Below are 25,716 nucleotides of genomic sequence, written 5' to 3'. Positions count from 1 at the left end.
GGGGGATCTGTCTACACAAAGCAATAGTTTTATGAATATTAAACCAAATACAAAAATATTAACCACACATAATCATATATTTAGGTACTTATACCCTCATAGTTAATTACCCACACATTATCACCATGCAACGACTCCCCACCCTACAAAGAACAATCTCTGAAACAAAAAACATAACATTTGCATTTTTTTTTTCGCTTTTGAATCTCCTTAAAATGAAAGAATGCTAATTTTTTTTTCTTTTAGTTTGTTTTATAACAGGCTGTTTCTTTTTTATACATATTTTTTCTATACATTAACGTCACACAGATATCCCCCCCCCCACAAAAAAAAACAACAAAATCCTGAAACTTAACATTAATATTTTTAAAATGACGGCGTCTTTTTCTTTTGGTTTATAGTATTTGTACGCTGGGATCCTGACAGCAATTATTGAGGTTACATTTGAAGCAAATGTTTTACCCTCCACCCATTAATTCACAGGATGGGGTGTATATTCCAAAAGCCGTTATTAACATGGGGATGTTGCAAGTGACCATTCTGAAAGCCATTCTTAACATGAGGAGGTTGAGGGTTGGGCAACAACAACAACAACTGTACTTTGTTTTTATGAGGGGGCCATGTTTGATTATAGACCAATTGTTTTTTTTTTGTTGTTTTGTTCTTTTTTTTTCTTTAAAATGATGACTTTTATAGGTTTTTCACTATGCTGCTTAAGAAAATCTCATTGATATTTGGCGGATACAAGTAGTTTTTGCAATATAAAGCCCTGTATTATGAACTTTAAATCACTGGCCACCAGAGTAGTATGCACAGGCAAAGAACAAATCTAATTATATCCGATCGACACTGCCATCCTCAAATTTCTTTGTTGGTTCATAGTATTTGTGTGTGGGGATCCTAATGACGATTTTCAAGGTTAAATTTGTCAAAAATATTTTGACAGCCACCCCCACTGCCAAAATGGGGTGTCTATTCCGAAAGCCATTTTAAACATGAGGTGATTGGGGACGTTTATTCTGAAAGCTGTTCTTAACATGAGGAAGTTCAGGGTTGGGCAACAGACAACAACAACACCAACAGCTGTGCTTTCATTTTTCTATGAGAGGGGGGATGCTTACACCGGGCAGTGCCGGTTAACGGGTCCTATTAGTATAAATACAAAATCTGCATTAATCAAAATATCATATTTAAGCATATTTTACAACCGAGCAATGCTGGGCGGCCTGCTAGTATATATATATATATATATCTCAGTACAAGCAACTACATCTCATAATTTTAGTGTTTCAGTTCTTTTCATTTATCAATTCTAACCATTTTTTTTTTTTCATCTACACTTTTTCTCTTTGGTGAGTAAGCACACTTGGGGCTTTCCTTGGTTGGCAGTACTGTCTGTTGCTTCTTCATATTTCTTCTCCTCTTCAGCAGCTTTTTAGAAAGAAAGCTGGTTTTATTTAATTATTACTTTTTTTTTTTCATTTCCTGTTGCCCAGCGCACCCCTCCTATCTCTCCCATCACAACAGCATCTCTCTCTCTCTCTCTTTTTTTTTATTTTTATATTTTTAATCCTTCTTTTTAAAAACAAATTACTACAGCTATATCTCGTGTTTGAAATAATGGCATAAACTCAAAAATCATTCTTCTCTTTTCTCATGTTCCTTGGGGGAACCTTACAAAATGGGGGAGGAAGATGAGGGAGGGGGGATCTCTCCAAGTAATAAATGGATTACTCCAGAGAATATAACTTACTGTAAACCTCAATTTATTTCAAACATTGCAAGAGAATGTTTTTTCCTAATGCCAAAGCCAACCGACTAGACCATTTTTAAAATGACATTTTCCCTGTTGCCTGTGGTATGTTGCTGGTCCTGTGCAGTTCATCCTCCCAAGCTTTGCCTTCTCTCTCAGAGAAGAGATTAGTTTCAGGCTAGGAAAATGCTGATAGGGTAGTCCAGGAATTTATTTGGCTCTTCAATTCCACTTTCTGACTCTTGCGTAACATCTTCTCAGCAGGGGAAGGATAACTACTTGCCTTTCTTCTGGAATGGCCAAGATGGCTATTATTTTTAGCTATGACAGAAAAATCCAGAAACACATCACTAGATCGGCTGGATGCTTAATAATTTGCAAATGCTTTTATTCATATTTTATGGTATGAGACTGATGTAATCATATTCTGTAATTGAGAGAAGTGATCAGTCAATTCCTGGGGAATATGTATGCCAAAATAAAAACCGAAGGATTATGTTTCATACAAAAAAATCAAGTGTGGAAGAATATAAACCTGCAAGATGCCATGAATTCTGATGGTGACCATAGAAATATTGGACAACCAATTATCTTGCCTTCCAACTATATAGGAAGACTCTGATATATGCATCAGTAGACTCCAGATGCAATGGCTTATATAAGAAAATTTGGATGAGCAGATCTTTTCATTGCATTCCTGGTAATCCAGAGTAACATGAAATCACAAATGACCCTTTTCCACATCAATCATCTAAGGATTGCCATGATTTGATTATATGGTGAGTCCATGAAAAGCAAAAGAAACACCTCTGGCTTCTCAAAGAAGCGAGAATCTTTGCTGAACTTAATGCTTGCATGACAACAATTGAGTGGCAAAAAATAGGATTTCTCACACCATGATTTGGTGTAAAGTGGACATTAGAGGAGACGACATAGACAAAATAATTTCAGCTCAGCTGCCGGACGAAAATGCTGATCCAGAGCTCTTTTGTCAGAAAGTTTTCTACTCTAACAGCTTTTCCTAGAACGGCTAGACTTTGGAATTCTCTTCCTGCTACCTGCTTCTCAAACTGTACTGATATGCAGAAGTTCAAATACAACATAAACCAACATCTTAATCTGGTTCTTTGTATGTCACACAAGTATTCTGTATCAATAAAAAACATAACCTCAAAAGGGTTGATTTGCCAAACTGATCCTTGTGTGTCACATATCTTGGTATTTTTCTCTCTTGATTTTTATAATGTTTTAATAATGCCATTAAGATTTAGGTGTTTCTGCAGTATAAAGGTTTTTCGAACAAATGCATTTCAGGTAAAAACATTATGTATTTACGTATCATGTCGAAATTAGTACTAGCAGAAGCGCCCGGCCTTACCCAGTCATGAAATACGTTTAAATATAATATTTCAATTCATGCAGATTTTATATATATATATATATATATATATATATATATATATATTATCATAGTGTCAATTCTCTATTGATTATTACATATTATATTGCACCCAATATATAGTAGTGATTTAAAAAAAAAAAAAAAAAAAAAATGAGTTGAGTGGCATCAGCTAGAACTGAAACCAAAACTTATGAAGAATTCTTGGTAAAATTATTTATTACAAGATTCAAACAAACAAGGACACTCGGACGATGCACAGTTTTATGATTATTAAGGTTTAAAAATTTATGAAAAATGATCCAGTAGAAGATGTGCTAGATCTATTTTTGAAAAAAAAAAAAAAAAAAAAAAAAAATTCATATACACTAGCACTAGCAGTCAGCATTTTCATTTTTTTTTAATGGTGGATTTTAAGTAAAGCAAGGGAGATAAGGTACTTTGTCATACAGAATTGGTCGCACAACTGTTCCACATTAAAATCATACAATAAAACTCTATAATTAGATAAATTCTATTTTTACTTGTATTATTTTTATTTTTCTATCTTATTTTTCATAATTTTTGGAATTTATACTAATTTCGACATGACACATAAGTGCATAATAGTGTGTTTATCTGAAATGCACTTATTTGAAAATCCATGCATCAAAATTTATTTTAACGTCTTTTTATGGTAAGCAGATCTTTCACAATTTTATTCTATCTCACCATTTAATTTTTTGTTTTATTTACAAAATTTATTCATTATTAGAATTTTTTCTACAAAACAAATTGTAATGACTTAACGAATGACTTAGACATTTTTAGTGCTAAGAATTGACTTAAATCAGACCCATTCTACTTATCCTCTTGAATTTAAAATCCCAATAAACAAGGCCAAATGTTTATTTAGGCATCGGAAATGAAACTTTAAATTAAAAGATTTTTCGATCTAAACACTAAAGTATTTATAAAGTAAAAAATAAAACATCCAAGAATGTTTTGTTAAAGTGATAATTTAAACAAAAACTTTTTCCAATGGATTTTTTTGTTTGACAAAACCAATTCTTGTTTCAAATGTAAATATTCTCAATATTTTCTTGATAATTAGTTTTGCTTTCACACAAACCAGATTTTATTCATTTTTACATTAATATATATATGTGTGTGTATACATATATGTGTGTGTGTGTTTCTTTTATGACGTAAACCGAGGTGTGTGTGCAGGCGTGTGTTTTAAGCTGATGCTGTGCCACTTTTGATGGTGCTTACTAATTCATTGTGAACCTCTTGGGCTTTTTGTCTGCCATCTGCTGCTGCTTTCTCCTAGACAACAGCTATATCTTAAAATGGTAATTCCATGCTGTCTGCTACTGCACTTGAAAAGAATTTGTGCCAGACATGTATGGTATATTTTCTCTTGAGAGAAAAAAAGAACAAAAACATATACATCTTATGTCAGCTGACTTCATCAGCAAATGACTTAGACATTTTTAGTGCTAAGAATTGACTTAAATCAAACCCATTCTACTCATCCTATTATGTCTTGAATTTAAAATCACAATAAACAAGCTCAAATGTTTATTTAGGCATTAGAAATGAAACTTTAAATTATTTTTTTTTTAATCTAAACACTTGAGTATTCAAAAAGTTAAAAAAAAAAAAAAAAAATATAAAATATTCGAGAATATTTTGTTAAAGTAATAATGTAAAAAAACAAAAACTTTTTCCAATGGATTTTATTTTCTCCATCTCTGGAAAAATCTGAAAATAGGCAGTAGTAAAGGGAACAGATTTCATGGATGAAATCGGGGAATCCGAAACGAAATTAATGTTTTTAGCCAAGTTTTCAATATTTGTCCTCTTTCAATTTCTAATTCGTAAAGTCTTATTCATTTTTGGGGATTATTTTAATAAAATTTGGATGTAAAAAAAAAAAAACATTTAATATTTTTATTTATAATATACAATTCTTTCTCTTGTGTTATTAATAGATTTTTTTCCACATTACTTTCTTAACAGGTGATTTATTTTTTATGTTGGTAGGATATTAAGTTGAAAACTTTAGTGAATAGCATTTTTGCTCTGTTATCAAATTTTGTTTCTGTCTATTTCTACATAGTCCAAATCTGAAGTTTTTTTTTTTTTTATTATTATTGATTTATTGTTAAAAGAAAAATCTAACTTGATCTCTACTGTGCTATGAATTATATGAAGATTCAATGTGTTAACTGTTGAAATGAATCTTATATGAACAGTCAAAGTTGTACTTTCATGTCATTTTTGTATGTTTTCAAGAGGTGATGGGATTTTGCCCAATGTTTACGCTAGCTTGATCTAATAATTATTGCTCACCATAAAATGAGAAATATATTTGTAAGAATTTTTCACTTGTTCAAAGTTTGTATTAGTTATATGTTGAAATTTGTGTGATGACATCCCAGCAAAAAGAAAACAAACAAAGATATAGGAAGTGAGGTTGGTGGAAAGATGATGGGGAAGAAATGGTTCATTAAGCAATGTAAAGGTCATTTGAAATAGGTTAATCAAGGTGTGGCAGACAAAAGACTGAACTTGAAGTTAGTTTACAGGTAATTTTAAGATGGAAGTGAGTTTTGTGACAGTTCCACAGCAGATTACAATTTACGAACAGTCTTAAGTTTGCAACAATTGAGAATTGTTTCCAGTTTGAGACAGTTAAAGGCAGGTTGCAGTTTTGATCAGCTCAGGGAAGTTTGAGGTCAAGATGAGCTAATGTCAGTTGATGACAAAAAGATATCAATATATAAAATATAGATATAAGTGGTTAGAGGGTCATTTTTCATGATGGTGTCACCCACGCACCCAGAACTCAACTAATAACTACAGAATGTGTAAAAAATTGTGTTTTCTGCATTTTTTCTTGTTTTTTTTTTTTATACTTATGAACCACTGTGCTTGTCCCCAACCCCTCCCCCCTGGTACTTGCCAATATGAGAGATGACGACATGGCCAGAATATATGAAAAGGGAGAAGACCACAGAAACAGTATTATGATCAACAATTGTTGTTGAATGGGGCAGCACGTGGTTGCACATTTGACTTCTGGACCAATCACACAACTTTCTAATTTTCCACAAACTTTAAACAGTCATAATTCAGTGACTAATTAATTAATACATTTAGTATTATTGTTTGGGAGATCTAACTATAAATAAACGATTCTTTCAGATCTTGTAATTAAGAGTGACTCATTAATATTTTAATCTGTACCTTATGTAACAATTCAGTTCTTGATTGTGTTGTTGGTTTGTCACAGACAAACATAAGGTGTAGGGGTGATCAATTTTAATCGGATCCCAAATAATACACAACGCAGCAGTTGGATAAGCAGATCTGCAAAATTGGTTGGCTGTAAAATGAGTTTTATTTGGAAGCTGATTTAAATTATTTGTGCAGAGGGGGAAGAATTCTTCAATCTCTTTTGGGACCAATTTGGCTTATTTCATTGTTGTTTCATGCGTCGAAAGAGAAAATGATTATCTTAATATTTCCACTTAAAAAAAAAATGACCAAAAGTAAAAATGCAAATTTTCATTTTCTTCTCTTTTCTATATAAATAAAACAGTAGATGTGTGTAAATATCTAACACGTAATCACTGAAAGTACTGGTCACATAGCATAGAAATTCTCAGGAAATAATATTCATGCACCAAGGGTGGTTTATGGCGAATAATGTCTTTGCTTACATGCATGTATATTGCATACACACATCGGTAAATTTACATGTAAAATGTTCATTAAGCATTAGGTGACATTTGGGGGGGGGGGGCATGCGCATTCTTTCGTTTTTTTCTCAGGTTGGAATGCTTGGTTCTTTTTAATTTCAATTCTAACTAATGATACTAACTCATTTTTTTAATACTTTTTGTATTTAAAAAAAAACAAAAAAAAAAACGAAATCATGTGTTCATTTTACTCGCGGTTTGAAATTTGTAAATATGAAAACAAACCTATAAATCTTTTTTACGATCTCATATTTACTTAATTTCATACATTATTTTAAGACAGAGGAGGGGGGATGACACACGGAATACGGACAGTGCTGAAATAATAACGTTATTATTTAGAAAGCTATTCTTAATATGGGGAGGGGGAGGTATTATTTAAACTATTCTGTACTTTCACCTAACAATTTATTAAATAAGAAACTGACATGTATTATCTCTATTTTTGTTTTGTTAACATTAGGATCTGTTTCTCAATCCAATTTCTTGATTAGTTTATTGTAAAGCAAGTGTTGCCTTATCACTAACTGCACTTTGCAATAATTATTTTTTGAGTTGCATGAATTTTAAATAAGGTGCTTCTACAGTGTAGTATGCATATTTAAAAAATACAAACAATTTATAATGAAATGTATTTCGAAAACCTGCTGAGTCATTTTCCGGAAGTGACGTCATGTGTTGATGATGGGGGGAGGGGCAAGCACGATTATGTTGCTTTAAAAAGTACTCTGGAGGCTGCCAGGGATTACCAAACCTTCTTTTTTTAGGTGAGGTTGGGGTGTGGTGAATTAGTGCCTGTTTATTCTTCCAAGCATTACCACCACTTTTTCTGTTTATGGAGAGGGGGCCAGTAGATAATTTTGCTGAAATGCTGCGTCAGAACAGATACTACATTTTGATCTTAGCCAAAAGGCCAAGTAAGTGTAATATAGTTTTCTACCAGGCATTACCTCCTCCAAAAATAAAAAATACAAAATAGCCGACACAGCATATATTTTAAGAGGTGGGGAGGGGAATATGGAGTAAGCCCCGGTAATGGCTGAAGCAGCAGTTTATGATCTCAAAAATACTTTATTTCATATATATTTTAAAAGGAGTAGGAATACGGAGTAAGGCCCGGAAACGGCTGAAGCAGTTTACGATCTCAACATTACTTTATCTAATATTAAAAGCTGAAACAGTCTATAATTTAGACCTTACATTATTTCCTGTATGTTTTTAAAACGGTGAGGTGGGGGATATAAAATCAGTCCAGGAAATGGCCGAAACCGTTTATGAGTTAAACATTACTATATTTCATTCATATTTTTAACAGTGGTGTGGAGCTTACAGTCAGTCCCGGAAATGGCTGCAACATTTTACGTTTTAAACATTAATTTATTTAATGTATATTTATAACGGTGTGGTGGAGGATAAGAAGTCAGTGCGGGAAATGGTTGAAACAGTTTACGATTTAAACATTACTTTATTTCATGTATTTTTTAACAGAGATTATTACATAGTTATTATTTTCGTAAGGGGGAGGCGATAATGTGGGTTAAAATTATGAAAAATGATTGTCTAAATTAGTAACATATCCAAGAATTGTGAAAAATGATGAAATGTGAGTTTATTGATATTTTTTTAACGAAATAATCGACCCAGACAATATATCAAAGTTATTATTTTCGTAAGGAGGGGGTGGGGGGGGTCTAAATGTGGGTTAAAATTATTTAAAAAAAAAACGATTGTCGAAATTAGTAACATATCCAAGAATTATGAAAAATGATGAAATGTGAATTAATCAATTGGTGCGTTTGTAATGAAATAATAAACCTAGACAAAATATCAGTTATTATTTCCGTTGGGGGGGGGTTGTGATAATGTGGATTACTATTATGAAAAATGTTTGTCGAAATTTATTAACATATCCAAGAATCATGAAAAATGATGAAATGTGAATAAATCGATTTATGTGTTTTTAATGAAATAAATAACTCAGACAATATATCAAAGTTATTATTTTTGTAAGGGAGACGGGTGAAAATGTAGGTTAAAATTATGAAAATTTATTGTCGAAATTGGCACCATATCCAAGAATTATGAAAAATCATAAAATGTTAATTTATTGATTGGTGTGTTTGTAATAAAATAATCGGCCCAGACAATATATCAAAGTTATTTATTTCATAAAGAGTAAAGCAATAATGTATGTTACAATTATAAAAAATAATTACCGAAATTGGTAACACATCCAAGAATTATGAAAAATGGTGAAATGTGAGTTAATTGATTGGTGTGTTTGTAATGAAATAATCGCCCTAGACAATATATCAAAGTTGTGATTTTCATAAGGGATGGCTAGAATGTAGGTTAAAATTACGAAAAATGATTGTCGAAATTAGTAACATATCCAAGAATTATGAAAAATGATGAAATGTGAGTTAATTGATTGGTCTGTTTGTAATGAAATAATCAGCCCAGACAATATATCGAAGTTATTATTACAAATATCAGAAATGATTGTCGAAATTAGTGGCATATCCAAGAATTATGAAGAATTGATTGGTGTGTTTGTAATGAAATAAACAACTCAGATAATGTATCAAAGTTATTTTCGTAAGGGGGGGAGTCATAATATGGGTTAAAATTATAAAAAATGATTGTCGAAATTAGTAACATATCTAATAATTATGAAAAATGATGAAATTTAAGTTGATTGATTGGTGCGTTTGTAATGAATTAATCGGCCCAGACTATATATTAAAGTTATTATTTTCGTAAGAAGCGTGCGATAATGTCGATTAAAACTATGAAAAATTATTGTCGAAATTAGTAACATGTCCAAGAATTATGAAAAATGATGAAATATCAGTTAATTGATTGGTGTGTTTGTAATGAAATAATCAACCCAGAAAATACATCAATGTTAGTATTTTTCGTAACAGGGGGGGGGGCGATAATGTGGGTTAAAATTATGAAAAATGATTGTCGAAATTAGTAACATATCCAAGAATTGTGAAAAATGATGAAATGTGAGTTAATTGATTGGTCTGTTTGTAATGAAATAAGCCCAGACAATTTATCAGTTTCTGTAGGTGATCAACAATATTTTTCTGAATTTTCAATGTTAACTTCTGGGAATGACGTCACAATTGTAGTGGTGAGTAGAAAGACACATGATTATGTTGCTTTTTAACGTGCTCTGGAGTTCTCTATGAATTAACAAACCTTCAGTTTTGAGGTGGGGCTGGAAAGAGTAATGTCCATTTTGGGGTGGTGCAATCTCCCACAATGTCATATTCCAAATATATGGAATAACTATGAAATCATATTCCGGAAATGACATCATTTCTCTTACTAATGTGTTGTTGGCAGTTGTAGTAGTAAGCGGGGGAGAACTATATTTATATTGAAAATTGTGGTAAAGTAAAAGTTGCCTAATGATAATTCGCATCAATGCATTTATGTAATTATTTGGAAAACCTGCTGAGTTATGGTCAAGAAATGATATCATTTCACTTAAAATGATGCTGTCAGTAGTAGGGAGGGAAAGAACACAGTAATGTGGAATTTTGTAGTGAAGCAAGGGTTGCCTAATCACAAGCTTCTCAACATATTTGTTTGTAAAGCCGGCTGAGTAATCTTCTGAAAATGACGTCTTTTTTCCAAAAAATTTTGATTGTCGGTAGTGGGGGAAAAATGAAACAGAGTAATGTAGAATTTGACAATGAAGCAAGGGTTGTCTAATCACTTAACTTTGTCAATGTATTTATGCATTAATTTTAAAATCCTGCTAAGACATCTTCCAAAAAATGACAATTTATCTTACAATAATAGTGCTGATAGTGAGGACGGAAAGAAACGCAGTAATGTTGAAATTTATGATGAAGCAAGGGTTGCGAACTCATTAACCAACACAATGTATTTATGCATTAATTTGGAAATCCTAATGATCCATCTTCTAAAAATGATTTTAAATTTTCTTAAAATCATGGTAGCCTTGGTAGAAAGAGAAATTATTTTGTATATGTTGTACAATACCTGTTGAGAGTATGTTAGATTGTTTCATATATGTATATAAATTACCCGTCCGAAGGTATGTAAACATATTTTAAATATGTGTTGTAAATTACCCGTCTCAAAAAGGTAAAATTATTTCATATACATTCTGTAAAATTACCTGTCCTAGGGAGGGTACAATTATTTCATATGTGTAATAGCCGTCCTAGGGTAGGTAAAATATTATTTTGCTCGAAATAGCAAATGATACATACACATTAAAAATTCCTCTCTCCAAAGAATAACAATTATATTCAAAATCAACTTACATTTTCTCATTGTTTATAATGGTCCCAAGCAACGTTGGGGTAACCTAGCTATTGTAAAATAAAGTTCAGCTCTCTCCTTCTCTCTATCTTTTCCCCTCTCTTTTTATGTCCCTCTCTACCTTTCTTTCCTTTTTTCATTCCTCTTTCCTTTTTTCCCCTTCCTCTTTTCTTTTCTTCCCTTCCTCTCTTTTCTTTTCTTCCTCTCTTTTCTTTTCTTCCCTTCCTCTCTTTTCTTTTCTTCCCTTCCTCTCGTTTCTTTTCTTTTCTTCCCTTCCTCTCGTTTCTTTTCTTTTCTTCCCTTCCTCTCGTTTCTTTTCTTTTCTTTTCTTCCCTTCCTCTCGTTTCTTTTCTTCCCTTCCTCTCTTTCCTTTCCTCTCTTTCCTTTCCTTTCATTCTCCCCCTCTCTCTTTCTCTCATTCTTTTCTTTCCCTTCCTCTCTTTTTTCCTCCCTTTCTCTTAGGGAAGATTTTTTGCTTTGATACATGATTTAAAAAAAAAAATGCCCAAAACAAACAAACAAAACCTCAAAATCATTACGTGGTCATAGTCTTATTTTGGAGTTGGTGTTGAACAATTTACTCGTTGTCATCTTGTAAAACTATTGAATGTATCTTGTTTGAATTCTTTTTTTTTCTCCCGAGATTTTAAACTTTAGTTTGTTTTTTTCTGTTTTTCTACTTTCTTGTTTCACTTTTAAAAAAAAAAATCTGTTTAAATTCTTTGTTAAAATATTCAAATAAAATGAATGTGAATTTATTTGGTTTCAGCTTCAAATCTCCAGAATGTGCTCAGCTCACAACTCAGCTCGGGTATTAAGATTCATCTCTACCACCACTTTCCAATATAGCTGTTGCAGGAAGATTCACAGCTGCACAGGTTCACAAAACCATCATTCAATTCTTACTAGAGTTTTCCAGCAATATGAAATCTCCAGATTTAACTGCAGCAGCTTCTTTTCGCAACTCGACAGCACAATTCATGATGATCCGATGAAGGATACCAACATGTCTCAGGAAAAAGTAAAACTTTTTTTTTCTGAATTCTCCATAAATTCTTCATATTTAATTAATTTCTTTTTAAAATTTCCAAAAACATTTTTCTTTCTGAACTAAAAAGTTTTTTTTTTCTGAATTGAAAGGAAAATGTTTGATCGCATTTAACCCCTTCTTCATACAGTTTTTGTATTTATAGCTCAATGAGTGTCTAGGACTCTGGGGATGGGCAACACCAGGCATAGTCTCATGCCTACTCTTCGTGCAGTGCAGTCCAGAAGGTCGACATCAATTATGTTGCATACAGTTGCGTCGCTTCTTATACACTCCAGGCCTGTCTTTGTTAGATGTTTTTGAAAAGGTTATCTCCTCCCAAAAATTCAATTTTTTTGAATTTTTTTTTTTTTACTCAAGTACTCAAGAGCCATATTAGCTTTTGATTAAAGTTTAAGATATATAGTGTAAAAGTTAAAAAAAAAAAAAGAAAAAAAAAGCTGAACTAGAATTCCCAGTGCTTTTTATCACATATTGCAAATATAAACGGCGTTCCAAAAGTAATGCTTCCTATGTTTTTATTCCTTCTGAATGGATCAGAGAGGATTGCAAATTGCATTGTTATGATGACTAAATTTGTGCATTCATGACCTGAAAATTTCATCTCTCTGCTGCATATATTGATGGTGCAAGACTCTAAGAAAGCAAACCCTGTCATGGATGTGTCTCAGATACAGAGATGTGTCATTGAATTCCTGGCAACAGTGCATTGAGAATGGTGGTGACTATGTAGAAAAAAATTCTAGAGCACAAAAGGTTGCTCATTTAATGGTACCACTCCTGTCTACATAGCTCTTCAACTTTTGGAGTAAAAAGACAAAAAAAATAAGAGGCTTTACTTTTAGAACGACTCATATTTTCTAACCAATATGGACTAATTGAACACATTCATAACCAATAATCTGGAGCTATTTCTGAAACTTCAAACAATCCATAATTTCACTTGTAGACATTAATCTTTTGTTTGTTTGTTCAGAAATTTAAGGTAGATTTCAGAAATATTAACTTTTAAAGGTATGAGGCAACTTTGATTTTTGTCCTGTTTCCATCTCTAGGCCTCACTACATGGTGAAGTCTTAATTTGAGAGCTTTGATTATTAATGAAGGCACTCTTAGTTGCTTTTACTTCCATGTTCATTCTAACAGTGTGGTAGTACCTCTCAGGGTCCCATCGAGGAGGTAAATAGAATCTCTTGTTTACAAGCTATTTATTTACAAAATATACGTCAATGAAATAAATTAATAACCAAACCATTTATGTAGAAATCATCTGTTTGGTTTTGGCATAAAATAACCTAACACAAGTTGACACGTCATAAAGTCCATTAACCAATCAGTTCACTTAATATTTGCCTTTCTATTCTAAGACTTTTCTTATAAATTTTTATTTTATGTTTTCAATGAAAAAATTTTTTATTATGATCATTTGGATTACTGTTTTCATTATGGATGTTATTCACACAATATTTGGGCTGATGTATCACTTGTCAAACTCTGGAATATTTATGTTGAGCTCTGTAATCTGTACAGAATTTTGAACAGAAATCGTTATTTAACCCACAGGAGTATATTGTTGTTTCATCAGTCATGACTGAGTAGAAGTCTTAAGTAATTCGTAATTGTATTCTTCATCTCGTTTGTACTGAGTATTGAATCTCCAACCTTCAGAAGACTGTCACTTAGAAGTAATGGATCAATTTTACTCGAAGCACTCCAAGATCGGAAACAACTGAAAATGCTCATTTGGACTCCACATCAGTTTCTTTGTTTTCCAGTTGAAAACATTTGTGTTTGCAGATTTTTTTTTATAAAACGTTTTGTAAATTTAAGAAATTTATATATATATATATATATATATATATATATATATATATATATATATATATTCATTTAAAAATGTTACAAACTAATGAAACAATTTAATTTTAAAAAGCTGTGAAATAAGTTAATGCTGTGCAAATATTGTAAATAAATAAGTGTAATCAAATAAAATTTATAAAAAGTTTTATATGCAAAACTTTTTATAATAAACAATTGAAATCATTACAGATATGGTGTCCCTATTTACTTTTTATAATAAACAATTGAAATCATTACAGATATGGTGTCCCTATTTACTTTTTATAATAAACAATTGAAACCATTACAGATATGGTGTCCCTATTTACTTTTTATAATAAACAATTGAAACCATTACAGATATGGTGTCCCTATTTACTTTTTATAATAAACAATTGAAACCATTACAGATATGGTGTCCCTATTTACTTTTTATAATAAACAATTGAAACCATTACAGATATGGTGTCCCTATTTACTTTTTATAATAAACAATTGAAACCATTACAGATATGGTGTCCCTATTTACTTTTTATAATAAACAATTGAAATCATTACAGATATGGTGTCCCTATTTACATTTTATAATAAACAATTGAAACCATTACATATATGGTGGCCCTATTTACTTTTTATAATAAACAATTGAAACCATTACAGATATGGTGTCCCTATTTACTTTTTATAATAAACAATTGAAACCATTACAGATATGGTGTCCCTATTTACATTTTATAATAAACAATTGAAACCATTACAGATATGGTGTCCCTATTTACATTTTATAATAAACAATTGAAACCATTACAGATATGGTGTCCCTATTTACTTTTTATAATAAACAATTGAAACCATTACAGATATGGTGTCCCTATTTACATTTTATAATAAACAATTGAAACCATTACAGATATGGTGTCCCTATTTACATTTTATAATAAACAATTGAAACCATTACATATATGGTGTCCCTATTTACATTTTATAATAAACAATTGAAACCATTACAGATATGGTGTCCCTATTTACATTTTATAATAAACAATTGAAACCATTACATATATGGTGTCCCTATTTACATTTTATAATAAACAATTGAAACCATTACATATATGGTGTCCCTATTTACATTTTATAATAAACAATTGAAACCATTACAGATATGGTGTCCCTATTTACATTTTATAATAAACAATTGAAACCATTACAGATATGGTGTCCCTATTTACTTTTTATAATAAACAATTGAAACCATTACAGATATGGTGTCCCTATTTACTTGCCTCTCCACTATTACAGTTAGACACAAGACCAGTTTTTAATATAAGGAAAATCCAGCTCCTCAAAAAAGTGAATGAATAAAAATGGTTTATTTACAAAACAAAAAAAAAAGTTACAAACTTTTAAGCAAAATGTGTAAGCAAAGAAAACAAATTGAAATTTAATGTCTTAAAAAATTATGAAAAATTATTGATTTATTGTTGCTAAATTTAATGTTTTACAGAAATATTTCAATAAATATTGCATTAAATATTGGGTTGTATTAAAAAGGCATACAAAAATACTCTTTTCAAAGCAGTTCTTGACTTTTTGACTACAAAGTAAAGTGTTGTATCTGTTCTGATACGAGACTTCATATTTTCTGTCCGCAATCCTTTTTAAGAGCTGGATTTTCTCTACATTAAAAATTCACCTTGTGTCTAACCCTGCCCTTATGGGAAGATCTAATAAATAGGGACACCCTCCAAAATTTACAAAACAAAATTTTGTAAACCATTTCAGCATATCTTATTTTGAATGTTTTTTTTTGTTTTGTTTCTTTATACATTTTGTCAATAAAAAAAGTTTGTAACTGTTTTATTTTAATTAAATTTTCTTTTAAATCCACATTAATAAAACATTTTGTAAAAAAGATCTATAAAGGCAAGCATGCATGCATAGTATTGTATTTTAATTCAACCAGAAGTTAAAAAAAACAAAAAAACTAGTGTCAAGCTACAATATATTCTTTTGGTTGTTTCTGATTCTGAGGTGCCTCAAGTATAATTAATCTAAACTGATTATTACTTGACATTTTATTCGTTACATCATAGGTTCATTTTTGCTTAAACTTAAGCCACAGATGAAAACTCAATCTAAGCCAATACAATTCAAAAATTAAATTTTGTAAATATATTATCTCCTATATAATATTTTGATTGCAGAAATTCCCCTCTGGATCAAAGTACTGTAGTGAATAAGTGAATAATATAGCCGAGATCCTGAGTTTGCCAAAATCTTCCACAGTGAACTCTTGCTAGACTCTAACATTTAATCATAATGAGAAATTGACAGTTTATATACTTCAAAATTTCCTTGTGTGATTTTGAAGCCTTTAAACTATCTATTCCTGAGTATTTGCATTGTGTGTGTTTGCATGTATGTGCATTTTGTGTGTGCATACGCCCGTGTGTGTGTGTGTACAATACAAATCAATCTAATACTTGCGTCAACCAAACTCGGCCACAGCAATGTGTGGCTGGACATACAGCTAGTTGATACTAAAATTACTTTCAAAGTTTTCCTTGACTTTATAGGATAGAATATACATTCATACGAGATATATATATATATATATATATACATAAATGTTAGTTTATTATAAGGATTGTGTATTAAAAAAAATTGAGTAATAAATGAAACTGATTGTATCCTTCCATTCTAAATCATAACATTTTATACTGAAAACTGAGATATCATTGTTGGGAATATACATCAGCTAATAGCTGTAATGTTTGTATTATTTGAATTAATCAAACAATTCTTCTCATCTTGAGTTTTATCTGCACAACGTTTCGGTCAATGTAACTTTCATCAGGTGTTAAAGTCGCTATTTTCTGACAAGAAAAAGAGCAGAGGGTTAGCTAGCCTGATGAAGGTCGAAGTTTACATCAACAAAAACGTTGTGCAGATAACACTCAAGATGAGAACAATTGTTCGATTGATCTAAATAATAGAACATGCATACCTCATCTAAAAAAAATTCAGAACTGTAATAGCTGTAATATTTGAAAGGCAATCCAATCTTTATGACTATCTATAGATATCTCTGAAAAATACAAATGTTGCTGAAATATAATTAACTAGCAGTTCAGCCCGGCTTTGCTCGATCCTTATGTATTGTTCATAACTTTATGTGCATATATATATGAGTAGGTGGTAGTTTGCTTGAAGCATTGTTGGTAAAGGAATATATGGAAGTTTTAAAAGCCAAAAACAATGCGAAAAAGACTGGAATCATGAGAGTGAAGAAAAAAAACAAACAAACCAAGTAGACGGGTATGTTTGAGTAGAGAAATGTCTAACTGTTTATTCATCTATCATTCCTCACCTCAATGTATAATTATTTTATAACCAAGTTGCTGGTATGTCCGGTGTATATAAAGTCCGTTCGTGGTATGGAACTTTGATTAATTTTGGGAGAAAGATACCTCCCCTTATCAAAAAAGAAAACAAAAGTATATTCAAGATGGCGGAAGAGAAGAGGACAGGACTGCAGTCTTGACTTTTGTTTTCTTTCTTCTTTGTTATTCTATTATTTAAAACATTTTGTGTCCTGCTCTTTCACGCGAGAACTAATATTAAAAAGTTTGACCCGTGTCCAGGTAACCTACATCTAAAATTTCAAGTGTTTAGACCCAAAATTGGCGGAAGAGGTTGGTAGAGTCTGCAAAGGTTAAGACTTTCAACTTTGACCCCTTAGTGAGCAAATTTTCAGCCAAAAACCGATTGAAAAGCGTGTGCTATGTCTGAATACACTTAATGTAAAATTTCAGATGTTTAGACCAAAAATTGGCTGAGTAATTTGGTAGAGACCGCAGAGGTCAAATTTTGTTTTAACTTTGACCCCAATTTTGACCCCTTAACATTTCTTTTGGGCTCTAATCAAATTAAAAAGTTTAATCCATGTCCAAGTAACCTACATCTATAATTTCAAGTGTTTAGATCCAACATTGGCAGAAGAGTTGGTCGAGTTTTCAAAAGTCAAATTGTTGAATTTTGACCCCTTGACAGCGAAATTTCCAGCCGAAAACTGATTAAAAAGATTTTCCCAAATCTCAAGTCTGCAGACTGAAAATTGACAGAGTAGTTTGGTAGGGAAATGTACACAAGTAAAATTAGTAAAATTCAGTTGTAAGTTACACTGTTTGGAGGTTGAAGGTTCAATCTTCTGTTCAGGTTACGCTCAAAATCCAATTGCGAATTATTTAGTACTTCTACTCAATCAAGCCTGGTAGATTAAATAAAGTGTTCCGTTCAAAATTCCATGAAGATTCCTGAGTTTGACATGATACACTTGAAAGTCAGAGATTACATTGACCAAAATGTAGTGCAAATAACATTCCAGATAATAGTCTGAATGATCTAAATAATACGAATGCCATGTTTTGATCATTTTTCTATTTTGTTATAAATGTTTTTCTTTCTGTTTCAGATTCTACTTGAATTAGAAGCTTTGTCTAAAAATCGGACAAAATCTTCAACCCGACATGATTTAATGAGCAAACTGGAAACATTAGAAGCTTTTGGTTGTACAATGGACCAGATCCAAGAATCTCCTGAAATTCTGCAACTGGGCCTCACGGAAATTGTGAAACGTGCATCATCCCTGAAGTATTTGGGCCACACGAATATCTCTGTCCAACTTTTGAAGGCGATTCATTCCAATATGTCTTTAACTCTGATGAAGCAGAAATTGAGATTGCTTCGACCCATGTTTAAATATACCACGCTCATTAGTTATATGCAGGAAGTGTTGAAGTGCAGTGACTCAGAGATGCATATTCTCATGCAGAAAGTACCGGCTATGAGAGGCTTCAGGAATATGAATGCATTCACTGCAAAAGTCGAATATCTTCAAAGTCAGGGTTTGACATTGGAGGATTTTAAAGCGTATCCTGCTGTTCTATGTCGAAGTCTTACTGTTCTTCGGGATAGGACGAGTATTATCAAAAAGTTTCAGGTGGAGAAAAGTTTCCCTATTGGCGCTTTGATTGTTTCTGAGAAGCAGTTCCAGAGATTTTTGAGGAAATATCATGATGACCAGGAAGTCTTAAAAGGTCACCACGATCGGAACGATTGCATTGCCAAGATGTTTGGCGTGTCCGAAATGATACAATCACAGATGCAGTATTTTCACAATAGACGCTTGGCAACAGTGAAGCCAAGGATTGATTACCTCATATCTGTTGGTGTCTCGCTTGAGGATATCCGCAACCACCTTTACATTTTACGGTACAAAATAGAGACGCTGAAAAGAGCTTTTGCCCAATCACAAGAAGCAGGAATTCAAAGTCCCAGTGTATTGCATTTGACTCATATCATCCTCCTCGGACGCGTCCCATTGAAACCACCACACCCTAAATCAGCCAACTATCTCCCAGAACTTATTGGATACATACCGAAAGACATGAAGAATAAATATCAGCATCTTCGGTCGATCATGATGTGCAATCGGTGGGTGTTAAAGGAAAATTTAGACTTTTTACTGAGTGAAGGTTTTACTGCCGACCAGATTTATACGTGCCCTTTAATTTTGTCGCACAAACGCGAGGAGTTGAAAGCATCGTTGGAAAAACTGCCTCTTCGACCAGAAATGCAAAACAATTTGGACATGTTACAAGACGGTACCATGAAAATCAACCTGATACAATATTTTCTAGAGAAAGAATCCAATTTTCGACTTTCTTCTGTGGAAGTTTTATGATGTATACAATTTGATTTTTTTTTTTTTAACACGTATAAAAAATAAAAATTATTTTTTTTAAAAAATCGTAAGTTAGAAATCTATTTTTTCTTTCATTTGTATTTTTAAATCATGAGTAGAAAATGAATGAGTTTTCTATTACAACCTCTAACTCCTTGCCTCAATATTTACTGAAGATTAATATGTTATTTTTGTCCTGCATTTCATTTCATGTGTTGTTTACTCTCGCCCCCCCCCCCCCCGTGTGGAAATTTTGATAATATCTGTGCATAGAATACATGTGAAATTTTGTAGATGTTTACACATCAATGTTAACATCAAAATGGTTGGATCAATTAAAAATCACTGAAAACATCCAATTTAAAACGCATTTTAATTTAACATAAATGTGTCATTTATATTTATCTTTTGTTGTTTGCAAATGGAAGAGGAAGGAGGAGGACAATGGTCATAAATTTTTAATAATTCCTCTACTTCTTCTCTACCTCCATTCCTGCCTTGATAATTGCTGAAGATTACTGACAATAAACAAATATTTATTTGTTTAAAATTAATATTTCAGCGATATAAAAAAAGAAAAAAAAATGTATAAAATTCTAAAAATGGCATATATTGCTGAAATATTAATTTTTAAAAAATATTTGTTTATTTTATATATAGTTTATTATAATATATATATAATTATTTATTATAACAATTTATTAAATACCTACAGACACTAGTGTTTCATCCTTTTGGGAATCATCAGTGCAGGGTGTCACGATTAATGCCGGTCAAGGGATTTAGCAAGGACAAAATCCACTTGGCTACCATTAACAGCGAAAAATATTGTTGAAATTTAAATATTTATTTTTAAATGTTTTTAACGTCTGTCAGAGTGATCTAATCATTATACCGACTTTATTTCAATTGTATATATATATATATATATATATACATATATATATTAGTGAAATCAAAGGAGATGTAATGGTAAACTTCGATCTAATATAAATACCAAGTATTTATATATAGCTATTTTAATCCCAACTAAATAAAAAAGCTCAATACACAAATAATAGAGAATAGAGCTTATTATAAGAAAAAAGAAATTAAAAATGTAAGTTGAACTTTACAATCCAAATTTATTGTTTGACTGAATACTCCAAAAAACAATTTACAAAGTCCTTATTCTGCAGAGTTTCAAAGAATGCTATTTTTCTCACCAGAGGACAGAAAGAAATAAGTAAATTATATTTGTAGCAATGCTAGAATTTGCTGGTTACGGCATTAAATGAAACTTCAATTTATTATAGTCATAAATTGCAAAAATGTATTTTTATTACGATTTCTATATTATTTGAATTATTCAAGCTACTGTTCTTATTTTAAATGTTATTTTTACAATGTTTTGGCGGATGTAACCTTAACCTTCTTCAGGTGCATCTTGTTCAACTCTAAAATTTTTATATCTATACAGAATTATAAACAAAACCCCTTATTTAATTCATGGAGGTAGTTTGTTCTCATTGCATCAGCCATGACCAGGTTTACAATGAAATGAATAGAAGTAATAATCAGTTCTAAGTGACACTCTTCTGGGGATTAAAGATTCAATCCTCAGTTTGGGCGATACTAAAAAATATAATTCTATAAAAATTGGTATTAAAGCTCTTGGAAGCATCATTGAAAATTCATAAACTTTGAATAAACAGACAAACTGCTTTTGGAACATGTTAAGATGCAAAAATTTTATAAAAAAAAAAAAAAAAAAAAGAAAGAAAGGAGAAAGACATTTTTATGATTTTTTTTTTCTTTTAAGTTGAAACATTTCTTACTAATTTCGGACCCTATCAGATCCATCATTAGAAAATGAAAGAGTTCTATTGCATCTTTTTTTTTTTTTTTTTCTTGCAAGTAAAATCCATTTCCTTGTGTTGTTATACCAAAGGCATGCTGTTGTTGTTAAACATATGAGGTATCATGGAATTCTTCAGTGTGAGTTGGGGTTTTTTAGTGCGTGTCTGCTTTAAAGGTATAAAAATTGGTATTAAAGCTCCTGGGAGCATCATTGAAAATTACTTGTAAAAAAAAAAAAAAAAAAAAAAAAAAGCAAAAGAACTCTTTCGTTCTCTCATGATGGAGCTGATACAATCCGAAATTAATAAGAAATGTTTCAACTTAAAAAAAGAAAAAAAGAAATTTGATTGATTTGTTTTTTCTTCTTTTAATAAAATTTTTGCATCTTAACATGTGCTAAAAACAGTTTTATCTGTTTATTCAAAGTTTTTTTTTATTTTTATATGAATTACTTAAGACTTCTATCCACTTATGGCTGATGGAATGATAGCTGGTAGCTAGTTATTCCCTGTTGATTAAATAATGGGTCTTATTAGAAATTCTGTACAGATTCTAGAGTTCAGCAAGAGAAACCTAAAGAAGGTCAGAGGTTAAATCAGCTGAAATATTGTGAGAATAGTAGTCTGAATAATTCAAATAATCCAAATTATCGTTCCTTATCTCAAGAATTTTAAAACAAAATGATTTTTTTCAGTTTGAATTTCTTCTGACTATAGATTTCGATGATGCCACGTTTGGCCATTTGATACTCCTTTGTCAAGCGGTTTCTGTTTCATTCGCTTAATAAGAATGAACTTTGATAAAAGAAAATGACATGGAATGTTTTTTGTTTGACTTTCAATTCAAAATTGTTTTCTGTCAAATAAACAAAAAGAACAAAGAACAGCAAAAAAAAAAAAAAAAAAAATGTTTTAAAGTTAGGTATATGTTTCTATATTTATAAGTACAGCATTCATTTCCAAATTAACCGGTCATCATGAATTTTAGAATCAAGCTACTAGGTGTAAAGGGTCATAATGTGGGCTATATTCAATTTATGCAAAGGGGCAATGAGTGAGTGAAGACCAATTGTAAAAATTCAGATATCTTTGATTTTATGAAATTTTAACAAAACTTAGTATTCTTCAATTAATAAATATTCCCCAAATTTTAGTTTCTTCCATGTATTATAAAGGGTTTCTTGGGGAGAGAGGATGGACATAACATTCCCTTTGTAAATTCAAACATTTCAGATTAGAGGGTGGGGTGGGGGCGACTTTGGTTGGTCATGAAATACCCTTAAATATGATATTTTAATTTGTTCAGATTTCATATATATTATTATAGTCGTAATTTCAAAAAAAAAAAAGTATTTAGGTGCAATCAGCTAGAATTGAAACCTAAACTGTAGTATTCAAAGCTGGTGGCATTACTACTGTACCAACGTGACATGCATATAAACTAATTAAAAATAAACCAAGATGAATGAACAAAATGTTTGATTTTTTTTTTTTTTTTTTTAATTTTGACCCCTTAAAAACAATTTTAACTGGCTGAAGACCCATAAAAGAACGGCCCGTAAAAAATCCAATCGCTTGAAGCCCTAGTACTGCTCTGTGACTTTTATTTTCAGAGGAGACAGTTTGAAAATATGGATACTGACAAACAGACAGACATATAGCCCGTTTAAAAATTAGATTTGCATTAAATTTGATCCATGGTTATTAAACCTCAGTTAAGCAAGATTCATGGATTTCAGTTTCTTTTCTTTCATTTTCTTTTTTTTACTTTATTTCTTTTTTCTTTCTTTTATTCTTTTCTTCATGTTTCTTTTTTTTGGTCCCCCCCCCCCCCCCCCGACAAAAGTAGGATGGACCTGTAAAGTCACCCTTGTCCGTTCGTCCATTTGTCTGTCCGCACTTTTCTCAATAACTATGCCTTGGAATTTTTTTTAATTTTGCACAAACATTAAACATGATATGAGTAAAAAAGTAACAGAATGGATTTTCCAGGAAAACGCTGGTTGCCTCCCTAGGGGTGCCTTTTGGGTTAAAATGGCTAAAATTGACACTTTTGTGCTTATTAAAAGAAATTGATACCTTGGATTTTATAAAATTTTCTGAAAACTTGTAACTAACTGATTTCTATATAATTTTGTCTATACTTCGCAATAACCCTTGGGTGTCCCCCAGAGGCTCTTTTAGGGCTAATAAAAACATTCCATTTTTCGGACTATTTTACCATATTTGTCCAAAATTTTCTGTGTATGTCTACTTAGTAGTTTTGCATGGTGGTGAACTCAAATTTAAATATGTTAAGGCCTTGGGGACTTTTGAGGCTAAATGGGAGGGTGGGTAAATGATGGACTTAGTCATTTCTTTTTTTTGCATGGCACAGAACTTAAATTTACATATGTTAAGGCCTAAAACTGCACCGTTTTTTCATTTTCACCAGGATTTGACGTCCCCTGAGAACTTTTGGGGCTAAATGGGGGGGGGGGGCTGAACTTAGTTTTTGTCTTTTTTTATGTCTTTGCATATTGTTATAAATGACCCTCTGCTGGTCTGTCATGGCAATAGCATTTTGTTGATCAGTCATGTGTAATTTAAAATAGCATTTTATGTGCTCAAATTGAATAGACACATCTGAAGAATATTTATTTTTTCGCGCTTTTTCTCTTTTCCTCTTCCTGTCTCCATCTTATCTTAAACTGCCTTCCTTTTCCCTCTCATGACAGTTCTCTCTGAAAACTAAAAATGTCAAGTTTGCTGTGAAGACTAAACTTTAAAATGATTCATGAAGAGTGTAGAAGAGTTAGACGATTTTTGTTTCATCAAAGAATGACTTCCTGTCTTCTCCCCACCCCTATCCCACATGCACACTCAGTGTGTTTCTCTTAATTTTGACTTTCTTATTGATTGAAATTGATTCAAGTTTGTAATATTTGGATTCTTCGGACTACTGTTCTCATCTTTGTGTTATTTTCAGTGTTTTGGTTGATGAAACACTAGACTAGCTGAAAACATTATCAATAATTTTCCCCACTCTTTATCTGTACCTAAACCTAAACATAGATTCTATGATCAAAGCTTCTTTCTTAGAACTGCACGCCTGTGGAATTGTCTTCCATTTTCCTGCTTTCCAGCTGTCTATAATATGGTTGTCTTCAAGTCCAACGTGAACAAGTTTCTGATGAGCCGTTCCACTTAAGTTAACAAATTTACCGAACTTCCATTACTATTGATTACTATATTGTCCTTTTGACTACTCTACACTCTTTAACCCTTATCCTTGAGTGGCCTATCGGCCTTGATAAGTGGTGACGCCTATGTAAAAAAAACAAAAAAAAACACCTTCTTCGGGTGTTTCTTGTTGAACTCTGAAATCTTTCTATCAAACTCTGGAATCTGCACAGAATTTCAAATGGAACTCTTTATTTAATCCATGAGGGTAGTATGTTCTCATTCCATCAGCCACGACCGGGTAGAAGTTCTAAGCAATTTGCAATTGTATTTCTGAGTGTCGCCTTCACTGAGAATTGAACCTTCAACCTTCATGATATGGAACAAGAGGGAGAAAGTAGCAACCCCAGTTAAAGTTAGTGTGCCTCTTGATGCTGGTTTAAACAGTGCTGAGAAGAAGATAATTAAATACTAAGGTTTTGTGTATGACAAGAAGAAAAGAAATCAGAATCTTAGAAAGATCTATCATTCCAATAATTATAGGAGTAACCGAGCTCATGAAAAGGAATTTTAAAAACTGACTAACGAATATATTCGGTGAAGGAAAAGAGATTTAAACAATTACATTTAAAAGAAGGGCATGAATCCTTTAAAAAAAAAAAATCTTTGTTGGAGTCTCTGAAATAGTAGGTCTGTCTGATATCGAGTAGGATGCTCCATCCCCAGTAAAACGAAAAGGATAAGAAAATTATGCATGTATACACATAGATACATATGTCCAGATATATAAAATAACCTCAGTGCCCACATTTTCCAAGTAATTAAAATTTAACATAAATTTGGCTACACCACTGCTTTGTCAGGAATTACTTAT

The 25,716-nt window shown here is 31.6% G+C and overlaps 1 protein-coding gene across 2 annotated transcripts in view; it reads left to right on the top strand.

Annotated features, from left to right (window-relative positions):
• The window catches only part of LOC145287930 (uncharacterized), an 85,027-nt gene extending 65,131 nt beyond the window's left edge, over positions 1-19,896 (top strand). For both annotated transcript variants that reach the window (XM_080135883.1, XM_080135884.1), the window contains 2 exons: positions 11,979-12,230; positions 18,571-19,896. In XM_080135883.1, the coding sequence (XP_079992009.1) occupies positions 11,994-12,230; positions 18,571-19,842 (1,509 nt within the window). In that variant the 5' untranslated portion in view covers positions 11,979-11,993 and the 3' untranslated portion in view covers positions 19,843-19,896. The remainder of the gene's footprint in view (positions 1-11,978; positions 12,231-18,570) is intronic.
• The last annotated feature ends 5,820 nt before the right edge of the window (positions 19,897-25,716 follow it).

Source organism: Euprymna scolopes, chromosome 11 (genome assembly GCF_053919585.1).
Source record: "Euprymna scolopes isolate OS-2025 chromosome 11, ASM5391958v1, whole genome shotgun sequence".
NCBI classification, from domain to species: Eukaryota; Metazoa; Mollusca; class Cephalopoda; order Sepiida; family Sepiolidae; genus Euprymna; species Euprymna scolopes.
The sequence above is the reverse complement of the archived record's forward strand: the minus strand, read 5'-3'. Positions and strand labels throughout refer to the sequence as shown.